Here is a 21,294-nt window from a genome sequence, read left to right on the forward strand (position 1 = left end):
CCCGGTTTCCTTTTGTGCCCGGCGGAGATTGGCGGCGCGGGGGGGCTGGGGGGGGTATCGGGGCGGTTCTCGGTTCCCCCATCCGCCCCGGGGGGCGGCGGGGGGGGCAGGAGGCCCGAGCCCTTCGCCCCACCGCCGCCCCCCGTTTTGTCACCGATCGGGGAAAATAAAGGCCGCGCTGAGGCTGCCTGGGGCGCTGCTTCGCCTGTGAGGGCTGGGCAGGGGGCATCAGAAACACATATAAATATATATATATATATATATATATATATTATATATTTGTTGTTCTTGCTTTGTTTTGTTATTGCTTTGTTTTCCGGTCGCGGCCGTCTCTTCCTAAAATGTAGTCCAAGCGCACGTATTTGCCCTGTGAGTAATGTGGGGCTTTTGAGGGCTTTTTATAACCCCCCCCCCCCAAGTATCTGCTGCTGGAGCCTCTCCTTTTGTAACTGTGGAATAGGCTGGGGGGGGAGGGCTTGTGTTTGATGTCTTTGCATATCAAAAATGTTATTTTTCTCTCCTTTTTTTTTTTATTTTTTTTATTTTTTTGCCTGCCTCTTCCTTTATTCCCTTCCCTTCTCACACACACACACACACACAAAAAAAAAAAAAGCCCATGTAAAGCCTTTATGGTCTATGGGCAAAGCAGCTGCCGCTCTCCACACTTCCCCTTAAAGCCGGAGCCGTGTTGGGCTCGGCAGCCTCCATTATGTAGCTGCTGAACTCGCTCTGTATTTGGTTTTCTCTGCCCTTTGGTAGCCTGGGTATCTTCTCACCTCATGCCTCTCCAGGTGGGGCTCAGATAAACTCCCTTTTTTTATTATTATTACTATTTGAAATGGTTTGCGTGTCCTCTGTCAGAAACTGTGCTGACACATCAGGGTGAGCTCAACTATATTGTGTGTTTATGTAATGGCCTTTGTGCTTGTACATGGGTATTTTTTTTWTATATTATATAAAACAGGACTGGTGCAAAACTGCGCGTGTGGAACCAACATGGGTGGCCGTAGTATTTTTGAGGTGGTGTAGTGTATTGTAGGTGTCTGTGTAATGTGGGTATTAATGCATGCAGACGCTCATGCAGGGCACACACTTGCTGTAAGGTTGTATGTGTGTTAATCCCGTATGGAAAACTAAATGGTTTAACTAAATGATTGCCCTGCAGCCCCTGGGAACAGTCCCTTGGCTGGAGAGTACGAGAAAGATGGCAGGGCAGGGGGGAGTAAAGKCTGGTGCTGGTGTAATATTCTTTAAATATATACATATTATATATAGGTACACATATAGAATATATATAAACATCTACATGCTTTTTTTTTTTTTGTAATAGCAGACCTCAATATCGTATAAGGCAGAAACTATGGAGGGTAGAGGGGTGCATGTGTGAAGTACACATCTGGTGGGTGTTTGAGCTCCTGGGGTGTTTTCCGAGGGGTGTCGTGTGTCTCCTGCCCCCTTTCCGTCAATCCATTCTGTTGCTATCTGGCTGTCTTCCTCCCAGGTTTTCTGAGCGTGTGTCTGTGTGTGTCTGTGTGCTCGGGCCGGGGGAGATAAGGCAAAAGGACAGCTGTGCACGCCCGTGATTTTTCTMTCCATTATCCCGCTGTCCCCTGTTTTACCCGGGGGCATTTTTGAGATTCCCTCGTGGAGCCTGTTGCTGAATCGGCCGGAGGGCTGTGCGAGGAGCCCTTCCTCACGTGGCTCCCGCCTGTCCCGTGGGAGTAGCACCACGTCCAGCCTGGGCACGGTGGCGTTGCAGAGCAGCGGGCCGTGTGCCCGGCGCGGAGTGGGGCCCTCCGAGGCCTCCGTGAAGGAAGGAGGGCAGAGGGCTGCCCTGGCCATGACRGCCTCCCGGGAACACGGCCCCTTGGCCGTTCACTGGAGTAGGAGCGTGCGCGGGTGGGATGCACCCTAAGGTGGCTATAGGGAAGAGCAGATGAAAGCCCTGTCTGGTGCTGCGTCCTCATGCAGGTGCGGTCGCCTCCCCGCTTCGCTTCCCGAGGCCCTGCCTGCCTTCCTCCTGCTAAGAAAGTCACAAATAGCCATGGGCTTCTCTGGTCTTCAGACGCAGAGAAACCCACGCACATAAGTAAATAGCAGGTTAGGGGACTCCGCCTCGGACTGTTTTGTGTGTGGTTCCTGGTGACAGGAGCTCAGCTTTCAGGGTTCACAAATGTCCCTGAATGCCTTGATAGGATTATTTCCCTGTGCGTCCCTGCAGCTCGTCCATTCTGCTTTCCGTAATCCCCTCTCCCAGGGCACAAGCAGCAGCTCCCGGTTTATAGTGTGCCCAGAATCCTGTAGCTGTGATTATTTTATGTGCGTGTGTGGACCCATGTATGTCCCACGGTGACACGGAGCCTTTCCTTCCACCCATCTTTCCTTCGGTCGTGCTTCCTTCTCACCCCCATCCAGCGGGGGAAAGCTCCTCTCACCTACTTGTGAAAACATGAATCATTCCTCACCTTTCCTGTCCCCAACAGACTCTGTGTCTGCGTTTTGTACGCTAATAATGTGGCATTGCATCAATTAAGAGTGTGGCAGATTCTCCTAAAGGGAGCTGCCTTCTCTGTGTCGGTGGCGGGGGAAGGGAGCAGGGAAAAGGGGCTATGAGCAGGGGGGAACTCTGGAGCTACGTTTGGCAGAGGCCTCCGCAGCAGCASGGCATGGTTGGGGTTGGATGGAGGAGAACAGACTTGGTGTCTCTGGGCTTCTTCCCTGGTCATTTCTCTGGGGAAGCTGAGCAGGGCTAAGTCTAGGCATGTTGATCGGGTGTAGCAGGTCAAAGGGTTAGCTAATCACCTCAGGTAAAAAGAAGGGGAAAGACCTGAGCTGCTAAAAACAAGGTGTCAGCAGAGCAGGCTAGATAACGCGGGGAGGCTGTGCTAGAGCCATGGAGGCTGTGATCTCATCAACACAAGCGTGTGGAGATAAGAAAATGATGTTCCTGGTCTGCTTGGGCCTCGCCGAGCTCGGTCTGCTGTGATGTTTGTTCCTTTTCAACTCTGCCAGCCCCCACCCAGGGGCTGTGGAGCTGCTCGCAGAGAGTCTGTCTTTCAAAGCCCTTGATTCCTGCATTTAACTGCCCAAGGTGCAGGTCTGGGCCTGCATGTCCTTTGAATGTCCCCATGCTCTGGGGCAGAGAGAGTCCTTCTCATGGGGTTTGTGCCCATCCTCTACGGCCTCTCCTGAGGCTAGAGCTGTCCTGGTGCTGGTTATTTTGCTCTGGAGAGAGGTGGTACTGCTCCTCATAGTCTGAAACAGTTCCTCACTGAAACCTCTTTGAGAAGATTTCCTGCTGCCCCAGTCTCTGGGAAAAAAATGGTTGGAAAGAAGTTCAGCCTTTCTGCATTCCTCTAAAGGGAACATAATATTCCTGAAAATGTCCTGTTCCTGCAATCTTTTTAAGCTCATCCTGTCCCTAGACACCTGTGAGGTAAGGACAGGTAGAGAGGCCATATAGAAAATGAAGTATTTCAAGATAATAACTGARCCCAGATTCTGGAGTACTTTATGAAGTGACTGACTTAAGTGACCGGGTCTCTTCCATGGTGTTTGTATTGGTTCGGTTCCTGTTTCTGCTTCTGACTCTGCCTTTTGCTGCTTTTTTTTTTCAGCACRACTGAACCATGGAGCTTCGAGTGGGGAACAAATACCGCCTGGGCAGAAAGATTGGCAGTGGTTCCTTTGGAGACATCTACCTGGGTGAGTGTGGGTGTCCCTAGCCATGCGCCTGTGAGGATACGTTGTGCTCCTGCTTGTTGGTGTTTGTAGACACCACGTAAGGTCAGAATGGTAAAGAGAAAAACAAACATCAAGGAATACTACCAGTTGCTGTTGAACTCTGATGGCAAAGGGAAAGGAAGGAGCTCAGCTTTGCCTTGTGGATAGTAGATCCAACATCAGTGTGACTCCAACTGATTTGGAGTTGGGCTGTATATGGCATATTTGTCATACACTCTAAGCAACTCTCTTGCTTCATTTTCCTGAGCGTGGGTGTGTGTCGGGGGGGATATAAGCTCTTTGGAGAGTTAGCGGCGGAGAGGCTTTAGAATGAAGGGAATAAACTGGTGGGATGGTTCCTGGTGGTCCACCAAAGTGGTGCAGCAGATTTGAGAGCGARGTCTGAAACAAAGGGGTGTAAAAAGTCAAAGAGGCTGGTCTGGGAAAGCGTAGAGGCCCAGACCTATAGTGGGTAGGATGAGATTRAGAATGACTGCTTGGAGTTGTGTGGGGTCGGTAGATGGCCCTTCATGAAACCCTGGGTTTCCTCTTACTGTGAGACTTGGGGAAAGTTCTCCCAAGGCAGCACCCTGGAGTGCAGAGGATTTCCTAGTGCTTTGCCTACTGATGTTTTTCCTGCCTCAAACCACGTGGGAATGGATGGGTCAGACAACCATGTAGCCTGATTAATCCCTCCCTGAGAGCGGGAGAGCCTTTTCTCACCGTCCAGTCACCACCATGGCCTTTTCAGCCAGAGTTCCTCAGGCCAGCTCAATAATTGCCCTTCCACTTGATGTTTGCACCAGTTGTTTACTTGCAGTGATTATCACATGTTCCTTGACTGTTTCTTTGCTTAGTTGAGTTGTATTTTGGTTTTCACAGTGTATCCAACATTCCTCTTTTTTTGCTGCTCTTTGCTATCTATGTTTTTCTCCTCACAGTTTGCCCATCTGCTGAGCAGAGCGGAGCCTACGCAGCACTTTAGGTGTGGCATTTCCAGAGCTGGGCAGCAAAGGGCCACCCTTGGAGTCATCTGTAATGTGATGCCATTGCACAGAGTGCTTTGGGTCTCCTTGGCTTTCCCCTCACCAACACAGTGTCAGGTTGCAGGACTGGCCCTCATGTGCTGACAGCTGTATTGTATGAGAGCTCTGCTGGGCTCTGCAATGTCTCTCAGTCCCCTCCTGAGGTCCTTTCAGTGAACACTTCTGCTTCAGATTAGTCTTCTCCATGTTTGTAAATCACCTTCTGTTTTCTACCTCTGGTTTTTATCTTCGGTTCTTTCTTGCTTTATTAGTCTCTCCTGATTGGTGTTGGCAGCTCCTCTTGATTAAGTATCCTGGGGGGATCATCACTAACAGGCTTTGTTGCCACCTTTATCCAGATCACGAACAAAGATGATGAATAGCAGATCTGGGATCCCTGCTCACTGTAGGCTGCCTTCACTGCAGCCTCCTCTCCTCTTTGGCCCTTCAGCCAGGGAGTGTCTAGGGGGCTTTTTATACCCAGGTGTTGGGGAAGAAGGGGTGATAACGGGTTGCGAGGCGCAGCATTTTCCACCTGTGCTAATGGGCTTGAAGACTTGCTGTGAGGAGGTGTGAATGTCAGGATCTTAAAAATATGAAGGGAGGTACTGGGTGGAAAGGATAGGCCCTGTGTTGCTCTGTCCCCTGTRTGAAGGGGGCATTAAAAAACGCTTGCTCTGGTGTGGGGCTGTGCCYGTCTCGCCTGTAACTAGAAAACACGAGGAGCAGAGGAGGGTCCAGCGCTGCGGTAAGCGCAGCAGGATTCCCGAGTTCCAGTTGCAGAGTTCAACCGAGTTGCTTGCATGCAGTATCAAAGCTCCTGGGATGCTCATTGAGGTGCAGGGGAGTGTGTTTTGAAGCAGCGATAGTGAGACTTGGTGGAGCCTGGGTGCCTCCCCAGCCCGGAGGGATGGGACACGCAGGCTCTGGTGTGTCTGGAGGACGCTTGTGCTCACATTACCCTCCTGCTGTCTGCCTCGCAGACAGAGAGGCTCATTCACTGGAGTTCCTCTCCTGCACCAGATTTGTCTCACAGTTCTCATTTAATAATGGTGTGGAGGTAGAACAGGGACAGACAGGCTTTGTATGGGATGGGGAGTGTGGGCTGTATGGTTTATTCTTAACTTCTCTCTTTCGGGATACTAATGTTTACCTCTTCTCCATAACCAATGGGTACTGTGTGCTGTGCTACTTGGGATTCATTTTTGGATTTCCTGCCGGAAGGAAATTGGAATTTGTGGACACACACAAAGGACAGACTACTGTGAATCCTAGTCTGGGTCTCAAGTAGCAGTGTCTTGCTTTATGTTCCTCCTTGAAGGATGTAGGCACTGAGGGGCAGATTCTCCCTGCGCTGGCTGGGGAGGATGGGAAGCAGGAGCAGAGTGCCCGTGGGCCTTGGCTACCCTGTTTGCCCGTAAAACACTCGCTGGGAAGAGTGAAACCCTGTTTCTAGAGGAGTTGCTGAGAACTTTGGGCCGTCAAAAGAGGCAGGGCAGGAATATCTGGACTTACTGCCAGTTATCAGGGCTGGGACCYACCGAAGGAGCCGGTTGCGGTGCCATGATGGTGGAGAGGAACTAGGGATCACTGGGGATGGATGTGCTGCAGACAAAGCATGCCGGGACACTGTTGCCTTTGGACAGTTCCTGCTTACAGGCTCCTCCCTTGCTGGGAGGGGAGCGAGTTCCCTTTGTTTCCTGGCCTGTTAACTCTCTCCCGCCCTATCTGACTTCTTCCATCTGCTCTGCAGCCGTCCTTGTCCTTTCTCCCATTGCTAAGCTGGCAGGAGAGGGACAGGAGGTGGGAAGGGCCGTGGGGAGAGCGGAGGCCATTCCTGTTGTCCTGCCCCACGCGAAAGGAGGGTGGTGGTTATTGCATGGGGCCAGCGGCGAGGCCTCTGCTCTGCAAGGATCCTGTTTAGCAGGTGACAAAGTCTGTCTGCAGGGCCCCGTTTCGAGTGGCTCGTGATGAATGACTTGAATTTGTGCAGCCCCCACAGCCGAGCGAGACTGGGGGTGGATGTTAGGAATTATCCCCCGTCCTACGTGCGTCTCGGCTCGCGGGGCCAGGCGGTGTCTGCAGCAGCCTCTGAAATACAGTGCCTTCCTGCTGGGGAGCAGCCTCCCAGGAAGGAGCAGGGAACTGTTGCTTTTGTGTTCATGGCTTTGAAAAAAAGATGGTGGCGAAAGCAGGGAACAAAGGATTGGAGACTCCTGCCGTGGAATCCCTCTCTGCTTTGGTAGGGGGCCCTGAGCTCACAGTGCCCCCTCAGTGCCCCCTCAGCAAAGGGCTGCTCCTTGCTGTGCKTGCGTGGTCCGGGCTTTGGTATTCCAGGCTGCCCACCTGTTTCTGCTTTCCTTGGGAGACTGATGCCAGTGCTTGCGCTCTGGAGGATGTGGGTCTGAAGGCCGTGGTGACCGTTTGGGTGGCGTATCTACGTTTTGCAGAGTCCTGAGTTTCCATCGTGTGTCCCTCTCTGCCCCTTCTCTTTTTCCTGCTTTATATCCTTACAGATAATATGCCCCACATGCAAACAGCCCAGGGATTCCTTGTCATCTTCCTAAATGTGCAGGGTGACATGGAGATGAGAACACCTTCATCTTTGCTCTGTTAAACTTCCTGGGGGTGTCACTCAAGAGGCTGCTGCTTCATTGCTGCTGCCRTAGTCAGCAGGACTCATCACGGCTGGTGTGTCGGCAGATGGGACAGGATAGGGACAACCCCCCAGGGAAGGGACGTGGGAGCTGCAAGAGACGATTTGTAGAAAAGTCTCCACGCCCAGAAAAGTCTCCCTTTCTAGAAAAGGCAGGATGGGGAAGGGAAAATGGGGAGGGGAAAAGAGAAGAGAAGGAAACACTCTTATCGTCTGGAGTAGCTTGGGTGCTTCCATGCTGAACGACATACAGTGATTCAACACAAATATAAAAAGTAAAGATTTGTCCAGGGCCATGTTCCTAAGGTGATCTGAGCTTCTTTTCCTCCTTGCACTCTTGATCTGTATAAGGAGGTTTTATGTCCTTCATGTCAGTGTCTTTCCAAAAGTGACCCTTGGACAGATGACTAGTTCTCAAGAGGACTTTCCGCCTTCCCTCTCCTGGATCTTGAGTGAAAACATGTATTAAGTTGATCCTGTTGCTCCTCCTTCCCCTCCCTCAGAGCACCCTAAATAATTCTTCTCCCTCCTTAGTGTTTACAGCCTTCAAATACTTGCAGGCTGTTGTCATGTCCCATTCTTCCTCCCCACCCTTCTTAGTTGTATCTCTTGTCTCTGTTACATATTTAGCTCTTTTAATCTTTCTTGGTAAATCAATCCCTCTAGGCCCTGATAGTTGTTGTTCCTCTCTTGCAAATTCCTCCCAGCTTGTCTGTCTCGACCTGGTGCTGTAGCATCGAGCTGACGTCTTTGTGCTAGCAGGGAGCCCGTAACTAACTTCTGCGTGCTCAGTGCCAGGGCTCTTCAGCAAAGAGGTCTTCCTGGGCTCCCGTGGAGAAGGAATCCAGTCGTGTGAAATTTTCCTTGGCCACATTGGTCCCTGGTTCTGGAGGTGGTGTGTGAATGAAAATGGATCTGTCTGCATCCATTTCTATGGACTCTGAAATTCAAGGATAGAAAGTTTAGACACTAAAAAAGATATTAACCTGATTTACTAAAAGTAGATTTTTTTTATATATATACACAAAACACCATTTTCAAGTTCAGCTTCTGTTCAGCCTGCCAGTTGTACTGTAGCTCATTTTATGGCAGCTTTCTTAAGCTGGTACTTCTGTTGTTTCATAAGCTGTTGCTTCTGATTTGAGTGCAACTTCTGATAATTCCTAATATGAGGAAGGGTTTGTGTGTGTGTGTATGTGGCAGGGAAGAAACAGCTCTCGCGTGTCATTCCCGTGACCAGTGTACGGATCTTTCAGTTCTTTCCATTTTAGGATGATGTGAAACATCTGGAATCCTCGCGGCTAGAAACGAGGGAAGGACTGTCCCTCCTTTGACACTGTGCTCTGGGACCAGCGCGCTGGCTTCYCTGGCTGGCAGCCCATTTCTTCAGAAAGAAGCCTGTGGGGAGGTGACGTTTTGTCACCACAAACTATCTAGCAATACCTACCACAAAGGTGCCCAAGTGGCTTAGTTCAGCCCTGGATTCGGTTTRTTTCTTTGCACTTCTAATTTTGGATGCAGCAAATACTGTGGTGTTGGCAAAAGATAAAGGTATTATTAAAGTCCTGGGGAGAGGGGGGAGCTGGAGGTTTGGGAATTGGCTGTATTGAGCAGGTCGGGGCTGTAGAGAGATCGGAGGTAGCTGGGAATGTTACCAATGTCTCCTCCTGGACTAATTGGCTCTGTTGAAACTGGGTGGCTTCTGGGACCTGAGGTAACTAATAATTTTGCTCGGGGAAGATGTACTCGATATCCCTGCCTGGGAGGCTGCCTTGGGTTCAGGAGCTGGGCGTACCTAATCAGGGATAGCTTAAAAAATCCACTCATTTTTAGTAACTGCTGACACTGATTGTTCTCCCAAGGTTTGTCACTAAACCTGCTGAGATAACAAGGTGGTTTACAGATTGTAGAGCTGTTGTTCCACCCTGTTGGTAGGATGAGAGCCGGTTTCCTCTTCGTGTGCCTCACAAGGCTTGTTTTTGCAAGTGGCAATGCTAGAAACTGTGAACTTGGAGTGGCTRGTTCTCATTTCTGTCACAGAGGATACATTTCAGGCCGTATCTTAAGAGTTTGGCGTCTGCATGGGCCTCGTTCAGTGTGCTCAGCTTCACTAGGAGCTTGTGTCATCGTAACTTCGCCCTCATTTCTGTGCAGGAGCCAATATTGCGACTGGCGAAGAGGTGGCCATCAAATTGGAATGTGTCAAAACCAAGCATCCCCAGCTGCACATCGAAAGCAAGTTCTACAAGATGATGCAGGGAGGAGGTGAGAAGGGGAGGAGAGGATGGGCCTGCGGGAATGCTTGARGAAGGGAATTGTTCTGGAGGGTCTTGGGAAGGAAACAGCTTGGTGTTGTGTGTGATCGTCTTGGCAGGCGATGCAGCAATTTTCTTCTGTTCCCAGGGCTTACTTTTTTTTTCCTCTTTCCCCAGTGGGTATCCCCTCCATTAAGTGGTGCGGAGCAGAGGGGGACTATAATGTAATGGTGATGGAGCTCCTGGGGCCCAGCCTGGAAGATCTCTTCAACTTCTGTTCCCGCAAATTTAGTCTCAAGACAGTTCTGCTCCTGGCAGACCAGATGGTGAGTTTCCTCCGAAAGCATTTGTGCCTCCTCTCCTTTCCTGTGCCTTTTCTTCCCCATCCCCTCTGCTCGAGAGCTGTTACATCCCAGGCTTTCTCATTTAGCAGCAAGTAGCTTCCGGGTTTTTCCTTCTTGATGAAGCTGGGAGCCCAGAAGCATCTCCGGCTCTTCCTGTCCTCGTCCCTCCTGCCTTTTCCCTGCCTCTCATCCTGTGCTAGCACAGCATGCAGAGGTGGTTTTCACCGGGAGGTGAATGGCTGATACTGCTGCCTCTATGGGCTCAGCTGCTCATGCCTTGAGTTTAGGTCCCTTGGTTGTTCTCATCTTTCTCCTGACCCAGTCTGCCAAAGTTTGAAAGTTGGCCACTGTAAACCCTGTTGCTCAGGTTTTGTTAGATTGTACAAATTTGCTTCCTGTCTTTCTTTGCAATGTTAAATGATCTATCCAGCCTGAGGAGTGTGCTGCTGTGCAGGCTTGTATCCAAATCCTGCTTCTGGAGGGTGGGAAAGGGCGGTTTTCCTCAGCTGCCATCTCTGATGCTCTCTGCCCTCTACCCCCTTCCTTGCTCCCCCAGGCCGGTGCCCTGGTAGGTTTATCAAGGTGCAGCTCCCGAGAGCTTCTTTCTCACTTTCCTGCTATTTCTTCCCTTCCAGATCAGCCGTATTGAGTACATTCATTCCAAGAACTTCATCCACCGGGATGTGAAGCCAGACAACTTCCTTATGGGGCTCGGCAAGAAAGGCAACCTAGTGTACATCATCGATTTTGGCCTGGCCAAGAAATACCGAGACGCGCGGACCCACCAGCACATCCCTTACCGGGAAAACAAGAACCTGACCGGCACAGCCCGCTACGCCTCCATCAACACCCACCTGGGAATCGGTGAGGCCCCGCGCCCGGCGCCTCCCCTGTTGGGGGGCACAGAGCCCCCGTGTCTCGGGTCGGAGCACGGGAGGGGACGTGGCCCAGCGAGCGGGGCACTGCCCTGGGCGCCACTAAGGCGCTCGGTTCCGTGTCTGCCTGTGCTGCTGGCTTGTGCTGGGGTCAGGGGGCAAATAATGTCACCCTGCTGTCCCTTCCGTGTCACTCGGAGCTTCTGAAGTGTCTCCTGGCCTGTATTTCCACACTGCTTAGTGCAGGGGGTCCCTGTGTCAGCGGCACGGGTGTGACTTTCCCAATTTTACTGCTACTAACTCTGCTATGTATAATCTTTGCAGGCTGGTAGATGTGTAAAGGAGCCATTCACAGGTCCTAAGTCTCTAGGGGTATGTGTAACTGAAACCTCTCTTTTGTGAGCTCTTGAGTGCCTTTGTCAGTGGTGTGTGCTTCTTGTTTGTGGGTATTTATTTATTTAACTGTAAGAGTTGGGGGAGAGAGGCCCATCACAACAGGATGATAGCCCTGTTGTCCACCACTGAGGACAGATGTCTACTAGAAATGCATAAGAAGGTGAAGATGGGAGGTGTGGGAGAGTTTCCTACCGCCTGGGCTTGCACCATTGATTTCTGGCTTTCATGGGCCTACAAAGTGCAGAGTGCTTGTGAACCAAACTGCCTTATTTGTGTCAGCCTGAGGAAAGGAGGGCTTTAGCCTTAGTTTCTAGGGCTAATATTGTGGCAACAAACTAGACAGGAAAAGAGCGCTGAGAGTTCAGCCAGGTCTCTGCTGCTGCTGGCCATTGGCCCAGGCCGGCTCCTGCAGATACTTGCACAGGGCAGGACCTGGTACCTCCCTWGAGTCCCCCAAACTCTTGTGCTGGGAGTGAGTCCTTGAGTCAGAGGCTCTTCCCAAAACTGCGATTGCCTGCAGTTTTCTGTTCCCTGAGTGCCTCTTTCCCACGCAGACCCTCTTTCCCCTCCTTACACTGGCCTTTGCCTGTCAGCTGCGGCCTGAGAGTTTCATAGTTGCCCACGGGGTGCTGATGAGAAGCAGTGTAAGTAGCCTCTGAACAAGCTGACTTTGTTCTGCTGCTGCCTGGCAAATCCGAGCAGCAGAAATTGAAGCTGCTTTGTCCTCAGACTCGGGAAGCAGCTCCTTGTGCTTGCAGCTCTGTTGGTGTTTGAAAGGGCTCCTTCTGAAAAGCGTAATCTGGGAATTTGAAAATTGGAGCAGAGGATCCTTCCATAGGAGTTCACATCCTCGTTTTTACTAGGAAGAGCTTCCTTTTTCTCCCATGTTGCMGATAACTGCTCAGAAATTGGAAGCTGTGACTTTACCTGCAGAAAATACAGCAGTTTCCTGGTGTTGTTTTCTGGTGGTATGGTACMACTGTAGACTGACAACACTTCATTGCACTGAAATGGGGAGCACTGCATGTTGAGAGTGCCTTGTGATCCCCTGACCTCTTCCACGTGGTAAAAATAGTCCTTGTAGAGCTCTCTGGGTTGACCTCCTGTATTTTGGCCTGACCTGCTTATATATAACTGACTCTCCATTGAATTCCCAGTCAAGATTTCCACAGCCATGGTAACTCCCACAAGGAGACAGGCACAAAATAATTCCYACTACTATGTCTGTCGATGGTTTTGTGTGTGCCCGCTCTGTCTGAAGCGAGCACGCAAGGCTAAACRTCTGCTGGGGGGCCTTGTTGTATTTAGGGTTGTTTTTTAAGGCCTTTCTTACTCATCCTACCCCTAACTTAGTCCTCCAGCACCGGCGCTTGATGGATGTATCAAACCAACAATGTCTGAAGACTAATCCAAGAGCAAACTGCASATGCCATCGGGGTGAGCGCAGCGGTCGCTCTCCTCACCCCTTGTGCTCCCAAAGCGCTGGGTGGGAATTCCTCTGTAGCAGGTTTCCCACCTATTCTCTCCACACCGCGGTTACTGCGGATTGCAGCAAGGTTACCTGCCTTGCAGGGAGGAAAGGGATGGTGGTGATGCTGGAGTTGCAGCTGGAATTCCCTTTCTCCAGACCTTGTCCCAGGGAAGGCGCCAGGCGTGTTGGAGAGTTAGCTGCACTGCCCTGGGAACCCTCACGCTGAATTTTTGGGCTTTTTGGTGTCTAAGTTCTGTGCCATAACGTCCCATTAACGCAGTTTGGGGAGAGGGAAGGAACCAGGTGCTCGGGTGCTCGTGTGACAAGAATAGCAAGCAGATAAATGCCTGTATGTGAATGTGCAAGCTAAGGGTTGGGCATTCCGATGTCTGGAGGAAACACATTCTTTTTCCAGTGACCGGCGAAAAAGCTCGAGGGGAGTTTGGGGAGGGTTTCCACAGCTGGAGACTTGCTGCTGGGGGAGGCGCAGGCTTTGGTTCATGCATTCCAGTCAATTTTCACATGCTCCAGGGATGAGAATCCCTTGCACCCTCTAGAGCTTGTAAAGTCTGAAATAGATGCGCGGGGTACCCAGGAGACAGGCTTGGAAGAAACATGGTGGGGTCTGTCTGGGTAAGAGGGGGCCAGGTCGTCCCTGACAGCGTGTCCTACATGGCATCCCTTAAGGCTTGCAGGGCTCAAAGGTCCTGCAGTGGTTCTGCATCCTGTCATGGGCACCAGGGCAAATTGTGGTCCTACCATGTGGCAATTCCAGTGCTGCATGGAAAGATAGAAAGAAAGAAGGAGGAAGAAAGGGGGAAAAAAAAAAAAAAAAAGGAATGGAGACAGACTGGCAGGAAAAGAAAGATGGAAAGATAGAGAGATGGAAAGATGTGGAAGATGGACTGAAAGAAGGACAGATGTGCAGAAAGATGGACAAACAGACAGATGAACTGATGGGCTGGTGAACAGGCAGGACTGAGGGAGGAGGGGCATAGGGCATGTGGAGAGCACTGCTTGGCTAAGACTGTGTCTGCGCTGGCTCTGGTGAGGAGATCTGGTTTCTAGGGAGCCCTGCATGGGAGCAACACTGTTTTGGGAAGAGCGGAGAGGAAGCACCTTTCTGGGGGAGCAGCAAGGCCTTCGGGCTGCCAGGTTTGGTCCCGAGCCGTGGGTGAAGCAGCCAGCGCTCAGTCTTCTCTCCTTGCCTGAGCCAGCAGGTAACTCCGCTTCCTGCTACCCTCCCCGGCTTGGTCCCCTCCTTCTGGGGACCCCCTTTGGGAAGGGAGCTCCTGGCCAGGAGCCTCCGTGTGCGCGGGAGGGAGCTGGCACCCCATGTCTCCCATTGCTGTGCCTGCAGAGTGGGATGGGTGGATGGGTGGATGGGTGGGTGGATGGATGGATGGATGGATGGATGGAGATGTGCTGCTGAGGTGTGTGGGCAGGCAGCCTTGGTGCCTGTGTCGGAAGGGACTTTCATGAGAGAGGGAGGAAAGGATCGGTGTCTCGGAAAAGAAGCATTCCGCCTCGCGGTGTGAGGAGCCCAGGCACGGCGGTGGGAGAGAGGGAGCGCAGCGAGTCGCTGCTCGCGCCGCCTGCGCCCTCGGGCCGGGCTGGGCTGCCTTGGCCGTGGGCGCTGTGGGAGCCAGCCACGCTCCAAGTGAAAAGCCCTGGCATCGCAGGGCCTTCTCCAGAGCACCGAGGTGAAAGGCTTCTTTTCCAGACCCTGGAGAGCAAAAGAGGAATAATTAATGCTGCCTAGGGCTCTGTGGCTGCTGGCATACAAGGCGGGGCCAAAAAAAAATGTAGATTTGGAGATAAGCCTGAGAATGTGTGACAATAGCAAAGGATGAAGCAGGGAAGTAGGATGCAGGAACTGTTGTGTTGCTCACCAGCTCTAACKCAGAATCTTCCAGGTAGGGTCACAGGGCAAAGAAATCTCTGCTTTGACTTTGCACGAATGTAGTTAGGTGGCTTTGCACCGGTGACTTGTCCTGCTGGTGCTTCAGGCTCCTCCCAGACATGAACCTSACTGAAATTTTTGAAGTGGGCTACAATGACCACATCTAGCTGAGCAGTGATACCGAGGGGATGTAGCAGAACAAGACATTTAGCATTCAGCATTGAATGACTGTGTCTCCTGCTTAACGTCGTTGTTGTTCGTGTTACTGTGTTAGGACAGCCATAAGTAAAGGTGTGTTTGTGTGTGTACAGTGTGTCCTAGTGAGCCTTCCAGTTTGGTTTGGTAACCTATCTCCTTGCCTCTACTAAGAGCTTGTAGCATCTTATCCTCAACTCCCTAATTCTGACCTTTCCCAAATGGCTGTGGTTGTAGCCCYGGGTTCCTACAATGTCCCCTGTTCTAGACCAGAGGAGCAGCTGTGGTCAAAGCTGCCGAGCTGTGCTCCAGCCCAACRCTCAGCCCTTTGGAGCACTGAGCCCTCTGGAGTCCAAGCAAGATTCTGGAGGCAGCATCCTGATTTATTCCCCAAAGCAAATAGGTCTGCCAGGTGGGTTTCTCCAGCTCCTGCTTTCTCTGCTCCTATGAGAGGTGCCCCCTCCCTGCAGCCCAGGGACTCCTGGAAGTGAAGGCAGCTGAAGCTGCAATGTGGGCAAGCTGGAGTCTGGCAGAGTGCAGAAGTTGCCCTCGCTGCCTCGGCTCTCAGGCCTTTCTGCATGGGTGTTTGGACTCTGTTTTCACAGGGTTGCTGTCTCCAAGTGGGGTGCTGTCAAACCTTGCTTAGCTCTCATTATTTGCTGGGCTTGGTGTGTAGCTGCTCCTAAGTGGGCTCCTGTATCCCAGCCTTAGGCCAGATGCAAACTTGGGTTTCTCTTCTGTGCTCTCTCCATAGCATCTAAGCATCTTCCAGACAGTTGTGTGTGTGTGTGTGTGTGTGTGTGTGTGTGTGTGAGAGAGAGAGAGAGAGAGAGAGAGAGAGAGAGATGAGTTTAGGAAGTATAAGCCTCTTTAAAATGGGGAACTTGAGACAAGTTTAAGTCAGTGAGCTCAGAAAGCTGTTAATTCTGATGAAGTTTTCCTCTCCTCTTTCTTGGAGCACTCTGCGTTTTTATGGCATTTCCCCTGCTCTGAGACAGAGGTGTTCTGAAGTGATAAGATCTTCTTTTCTTCTGCAACCATAGTGCTGTTTTTCTTCCTCTATTTTGTATTTAATTTGCTAACTTGCAAGGAAATTGGGAAGGATGCGGGAGGAAGAAGCACCCTCAGTGACCCACAGTTGCCTTGACCCCACAGGACATCTAGGTCTGACCCCCTGTAATGGTTCCACAGTGGTTCTGTTAAGCTCAGAGTAAGGGCTACCTGTAATACCCCTTTGTGTTAGCTCTGCAGGGTGGTGGTCCCGTCCTCCCTTGGCTGAATGCCATTATCTTTAGTCCTGCAGAGGAGTGATCGATCCTGTTGAGCCCGGCCTTGTAGAGCCCCAGTGTGCTGGCAGCAGGCAGTGCTGTGTAAGCCTGGCCTCCAGGCCGCCCTTACCAACAGCGGGGCACCCTGCGGTTTTTAAAAGTTGGTAATTGACTCATCTTGATGGTTTGCCTTCTTCCTGCATCGTCCCTAGGGTAAGGTGGCACCTGGCCTTTGGCTGGCACTCGCCTTGGTGTGGATATGCATATTTATAACTYTGAATTTGGAGGGGGAGCAGCAGCGAGAGCTGCTTGGCACACTTTGTGGGTGAGTTGTTCGCATGCCAGGGAGGTGGAGAGCGCTGGGCATTAACGTTCAGCCAACATTTTCCATCACCGAGCATCCACTGTCATCTCCTTTTGGGGAAGCTTATCTCWGAAATGGGAAAGCTGTTTTAGGGCACAAATTTGGTGTGTGTGTGTGTGTGTGAAGAGTTTTTGCTTGGAAAACTTTTAATAAGTATCTGAAGGTGGGCTCTTAAAATGGAATATGAAGGACAACCTTTGCTCTGAGCGGAAGGGATCATGATGCCACTTGCAGAACCTTCCCTCATTTAGGAGGGAAACTCCTTTGTCCGGACTATAACTCTGCCCTTGTGCCTTTTCATTCCACAGCTTTAAAAACCCAAGCAAAGCAGGAAGCAGCTTTGCACAGCGTTGCCTGTGAAGCTTTTCTGAACCATCAGTAAATGTGTTTCGCTCGAGAAGGGATCACTGTTTCCTCGTTTCAGGCCCACACGATGAGTATCAGCAGGCTGACAGGAAGATCGGTGTTTGCAGAGGTTGTGTGGGRCTCACCTCTGTCTTTCTGTGGGCACGTCAGCCGTGACTAAGCTGCAGGGTTAAAGGCTGGTCTGGGTGGAGAAGTGCAGGTGCCTTCTGCCGTGACGGGGAGGAAGAGGAGGGCAGTGTCACTGCGAAGGTTGTTTGACCATCGAATATTTGTGGGAGCTTGGCTTGGCTCCCACAGGCTTGGCAAGCRGGTAGGGAGTCAGGAATTAATATTCATTTTTGAAGTGGTTTGGGCTGTTTGGGGAGAGAAGTGCTTTTAACTCTGCAGTAAGAAAATCCCATAAGAATTTGTGCTGGAATTTCTTCTACAAGTTTACCTTTCCTTTGGTTCYGTGCGCGCTTCCAGAGCTGTGTAGTTGCCAGAGAAGTTTTGGTTGCCTCTCACTCCTTGCCCCTGTGTGACTTTCTCCGCAGAACAAAGCCGCCGTGATGACCTGGAGAGCTTGGGCTACGTGCTCATGTACTTCAACCTGGGCTCGTTGCCCTGGCAGGGCCTCAAGGCTGCCACCAAGCGCCAAAAGTACGAGAGGATCAGCGAGAAAAAGATGTCAACGCCCATTGAGGTGCTCTGCAAAGGGTACCCTTGTAAGTGCTCTAATCTTGATGGCTCTCTTGTCCGGTGCATGGCTCTCCTCCACTGCAACACCGTGAAGCCTGAGGCACAAAGGGGTCAGTACCCCAAAATCTTGGCAAGGACCCACATGTGCAGCTGGTACCAATGAGGAGAAAGGAGAAGAGACCAGTGACAGTACAGTTGTGGTGCAGAAGAAGAGGATGTAGACATCTGAGGTGGAGGGTTGAGCCYTGTGTCACTAGGGGCATGAATACGCTGTTGAGGGTCTGTAGGATCTCAGAAACAATCTGGAAGAGAGGTAGGCAGCAAGGTGGAAGAGTGTGCTGGCAGTACTGAGGAGCCCGGGATAGTAAGGATACAGGCTGACTGTGAGGAATGCCGGAAATGACCGGGCAGTGCAGTGTCAAATGCAGCTCTGTGCAGGTAAAAGTGGAATGATGCGTGTGACGGGGGAGAGTAGGAGGATCAGTCCTCATGTCACACAAGGTAATGGGCACCGAGCTGACCATTRCTGCTCAAGATACAGAGCATGGTTGTGTGAAACATCACCTTCATGTTTAGCGGTTACAGAAAAAACAAATTACCATTAGAAATTAAGGCAGAGACAGAGAGGAGAGAGGAGAAAAAAAAAAAACAAAAAAAAAGGAAAAAGGCATGAAGAGCATGCACAAATCTGTGGCCTGCCCACACCTTACATGCAGAGCGTTCCTTTGCTGCATGTCCTTCACTCCATTTCAGGAAGGACAGTGGAGCTGGAAGAGGTCCCCCCTAAAAAAATGCAGAAAGATGATGAGAGGTGAGGTGATTTGAGTGTGAGAAGCAACCAGGTGGCCTGGGGCTCTCCGACCTGGGGAAGAGAGAACTAGAGGGGAGGTGGTAGAAGTTTGCACTCTCCCTGTGTCTCCAGAGCTTTGGATGGGACTGTTCTTGTTTTCTTTTCCAACATGAGATCACAAAAGGATGTCTTTTCACACAGCTGGTGGTAGACATGTGGAACTCCTTCCTGAAAGGTCTTACAGCTGCTTCAGACTTACAAGTGTTCAAGGAGGGATTGGACAACTACATGGAAGAGATCCCCTGGGGTTTATTGAATACTTAAAACCACATCCAGCTTGAGAAGTTTCTGAGCTGGAAATAGCTGGAAGTTGGGCACACATAAATGGAAGTTTCAGGCCTTCTTGCCCTGGTCTTAACTCTTCTGTAGCTGCCCAGTTCTGGCTGTGGTGGCCAGAGGCTACTGGAGCAGAAAGACGTGTGGCCTGAGCAGGCACAGCTGCTCTTGGGTCACTTGCACCCCCTCCTGTCTGTGCTGCCCTGGACTGCACTGATCATCTTCACACCGTGTAGCCTGACTTCCCGAGTGTTGACTCTGCCTGTTCTTCGGGGATGTGTTCCTGCTCTCCTTGAGCAAGCTCTGCTGCTTGCTGCCTCTTGAGTCGGGCTGTGGGGGGGAAACAAGGCAGTCAGAAGAGGGATATGGGCAAAGGGGGAATAAAGGATGGGCTCCTCTCTGTGGCCAGAGCGGTGCGCCCAGCAGCCTCCTGTCTGCTGGCCCAGCCCTGTGCTTGCGGCGTCGGGGGCTGCAGGTGAAAGGCCTGGGTGTAACAGGCGAGTGTTTCCTCTGCCCTTTCCAGCTGAGTTCTCGACATACCTCAACTTCTGCCGCTCGCTGCGGTTTGACGACAAACCCGACTACTCCTACCTGCGGCAGCTCTTCCGCAACCTCTTCCACCGCCAGGGCTTCTCCTACGACTACGTTTTTGACTGGAACATGCTTAAATTTGTGAGTGKGGGGGCTAAAGGGCTGGCGGGGTGTGTGTGGGGGGGGATCCCTGACGTGGGGTTGGGGAAGGAAGGGCAAACTCTGTCCTTTGGCTGACTGTTACCCACGGGGAGCAGCTTGAAAAGGAGGGGTGGGCAGRCATACTGAAAAGAGGAATACTTAGTCTGTGGGGACAGCTGGGGTTTGTTTCTACTGTTGGATTAGTGAGTGTGTTTGCAGCATGTGTGTCAGTATATACACACGTAAATGTATATGTGTGTGTGTATATATATATAGAGAGAGAGATCTATAGCTAAATGTAGTTAAGAGAGTTTTTCTCAGGTGAAGAGAACCATAGTCAGAGATGTGGATCACAGTGACAGCTGTAATACCACATTATTTCTTTGGGTCTCCTGAAGGAGAGACCCAAATTTCTGGGTGAAAGACCCATTTCTGGGTGAAACGGAAGGTGGTAGAAGAGACCTTGCTCTGGCGTTGGAGCTCTGCTCCATGCCCTGCTTTCTTGTCGTGCATTATCTAACTGGGGCCGCTGCTCCTTGTCTGGCCCTGCGTGACTGTCTGTCCTGACAGCGTGTGCGTGACACGGAGTTTCCCCCTGTGTGTGTCAGGGAGCCGCCCGCAACCCCGAGGACATGGATCGGGAGCGGCGAGAGCACGAGCGGGAGGAGCGGATGGGACAGCTCCGGGGCTCGGCCACGCGAGCGCTGCCCCCCGGCCCCCCTGCCGGAGCCACCGCCAACCGCCTCCGCAACGTCGCCGAGCCCATGGCCTCCACCCCCACCTCCCGAATCCAGCAGTCTGGTGAGAGAGGGGGCCCCCCTTCCTGCTGCCTGGGGAGGACGTTGGGTTGTGCTCTCGTCTCACAGTTCTGTGCCTCGCACAGGAAACACGTCCCCCAGAGCCATCTCGCGAGTGGACAGGGAGCGGAAGGTCAGCATGAGGTTACACCGAGGAGCTCCTGCCAACGTCTCCTCATCTGACCTCACAGGGCGGCAAGAAGTGTCACGGATTTCAGCATCACAGGTGAGTCCGCAGCCTCCGCTCAGYGCTTCCAAAGGGACTCACGGGCCTAGCGGGGGGTTTTGACATGATCTGCTGGTGCTGATGTGAGCACGATGCCTGATGTGCCCGGCGGGATGGTAGCAGGGGACACCTTCACTATTTGGTTGCGAGTTTTGTGGGTGCCATGCTCAGTGCAGCTGCCTTAGCTCTGCTTTGCTCAGAGCGAGCCTTCGGTGGTGTCCACAGAGGTTTGGAGGAGCGGGATGCTCAGCCCTGGGAGGGAGCGAGGCCAGGAAATACACRGCCTCTGTGGTGTCATGTCCCGTGTCCTTTGCTTGCTTGCCGTCCCTTGACTGCTCTTGTCCTCTTTCCTAGACGAGCGTGCCATTTGATCACCTTGGGAAGTGAGGAGCAATTGCCACTGGACCAGTGTTTGCTTAGGTGAGTCCATCCTTGTGGCTGGGCTTCCCAGGGAGGAATCCTTCCCAAGGAGGGAATGCTTGGCGCTAGGCATCAAATTGAGTTGTTGCTGCTCTAGGATAGTGGTGCAATTGCTTTTCCCTCTGTCCTGCTTTGACAGGATGGTTTTGGGCTTCAGAGGGAAGAGCCGGGTTCCCTGGCAGAGCCTCGAGGGCGCTTTATCTTGCGTGCAAAGTCCCTTTCCTCCCTTCCTCGCAGAGCACGGCGAGGGTGGAGAAAGCGCTAGGCCAGGGAGCCATTTTGTTAATTCCCAATGAATGCTTCCCTGGCAGCGTGCTGCTGCTGGACGGGAGGATGCTGAGCACAGACATGTGTGAGATTTTTATGAGGCTCTGCAAGCCAGCGAGTGCCTCTTGAAGAGGGAACAAGGGTAGCGGGAGAGGGCACCTCTGAGGGGTGGCAGAAGTGTAGCAGACAAGGCTAATTTAGTTTGTTAAATTCTAGTTGGCATTGGATGCGGTAGGAAGAGCCTTTTTGTCTTCTAACCTTCTCTTT

The 21,294-nt window shown here is 51.8% G+C and overlaps 1 protein-coding gene across 1 annotated transcript in view; it reads left to right on the forward strand.

Moving 5' to 3' along the window:
* Positions 1 to 20,881, forward strand: part of CSNK1E (casein kinase 1 epsilon) — a 21,437-nt gene extending 556 nt beyond the window's left edge. Inside the window, exons 2-10 of the mRNA XM_026039869.1 lie at positions 3,618 to 3,705; positions 9,559 to 9,669; positions 9,837 to 9,985; positions 10,639 to 10,867; positions 17,375 to 17,545; positions 19,169 to 19,317; positions 19,926 to 20,118; positions 20,201 to 20,340; positions 20,695 to 20,881. Coding sequence (XP_025895654.1) covers positions 3,630 to 3,705; positions 9,559 to 9,669; positions 9,837 to 9,985; positions 10,639 to 10,867; positions 17,375 to 17,545; positions 19,169 to 19,317; positions 19,926 to 20,118; positions 20,201 to 20,340; positions 20,695 to 20,727 — 1,251 coding nt within the window. The 5' untranslated portion in view covers positions 3,618 to 3,629 and the 3' untranslated portion in view covers positions 20,728 to 20,881. The remainder of the gene's footprint in view (positions 1 to 3,617; positions 3,706 to 9,558; positions 9,670 to 9,836; positions 9,986 to 10,638; positions 10,868 to 17,374; positions 17,546 to 19,168; positions 19,318 to 19,925; positions 20,119 to 20,200; positions 20,341 to 20,694) is intronic.
* The last annotated feature ends 413 nt before the right edge of the window (positions 20,882 to 21,294 follow it).

This window comes from Nothoprocta perdicaria, unplaced genomic scaffold (genome assembly GCF_003342845.1).
Source record: "Nothoprocta perdicaria isolate Ctin4 unplaced genomic scaffold, notPer1 scaffold_244, whole genome shotgun sequence".
Lineage (NCBI taxonomy): Eukaryota > Metazoa > Chordata > Aves > Tinamiformes > Tinamidae > Nothoprocta > Nothoprocta perdicaria.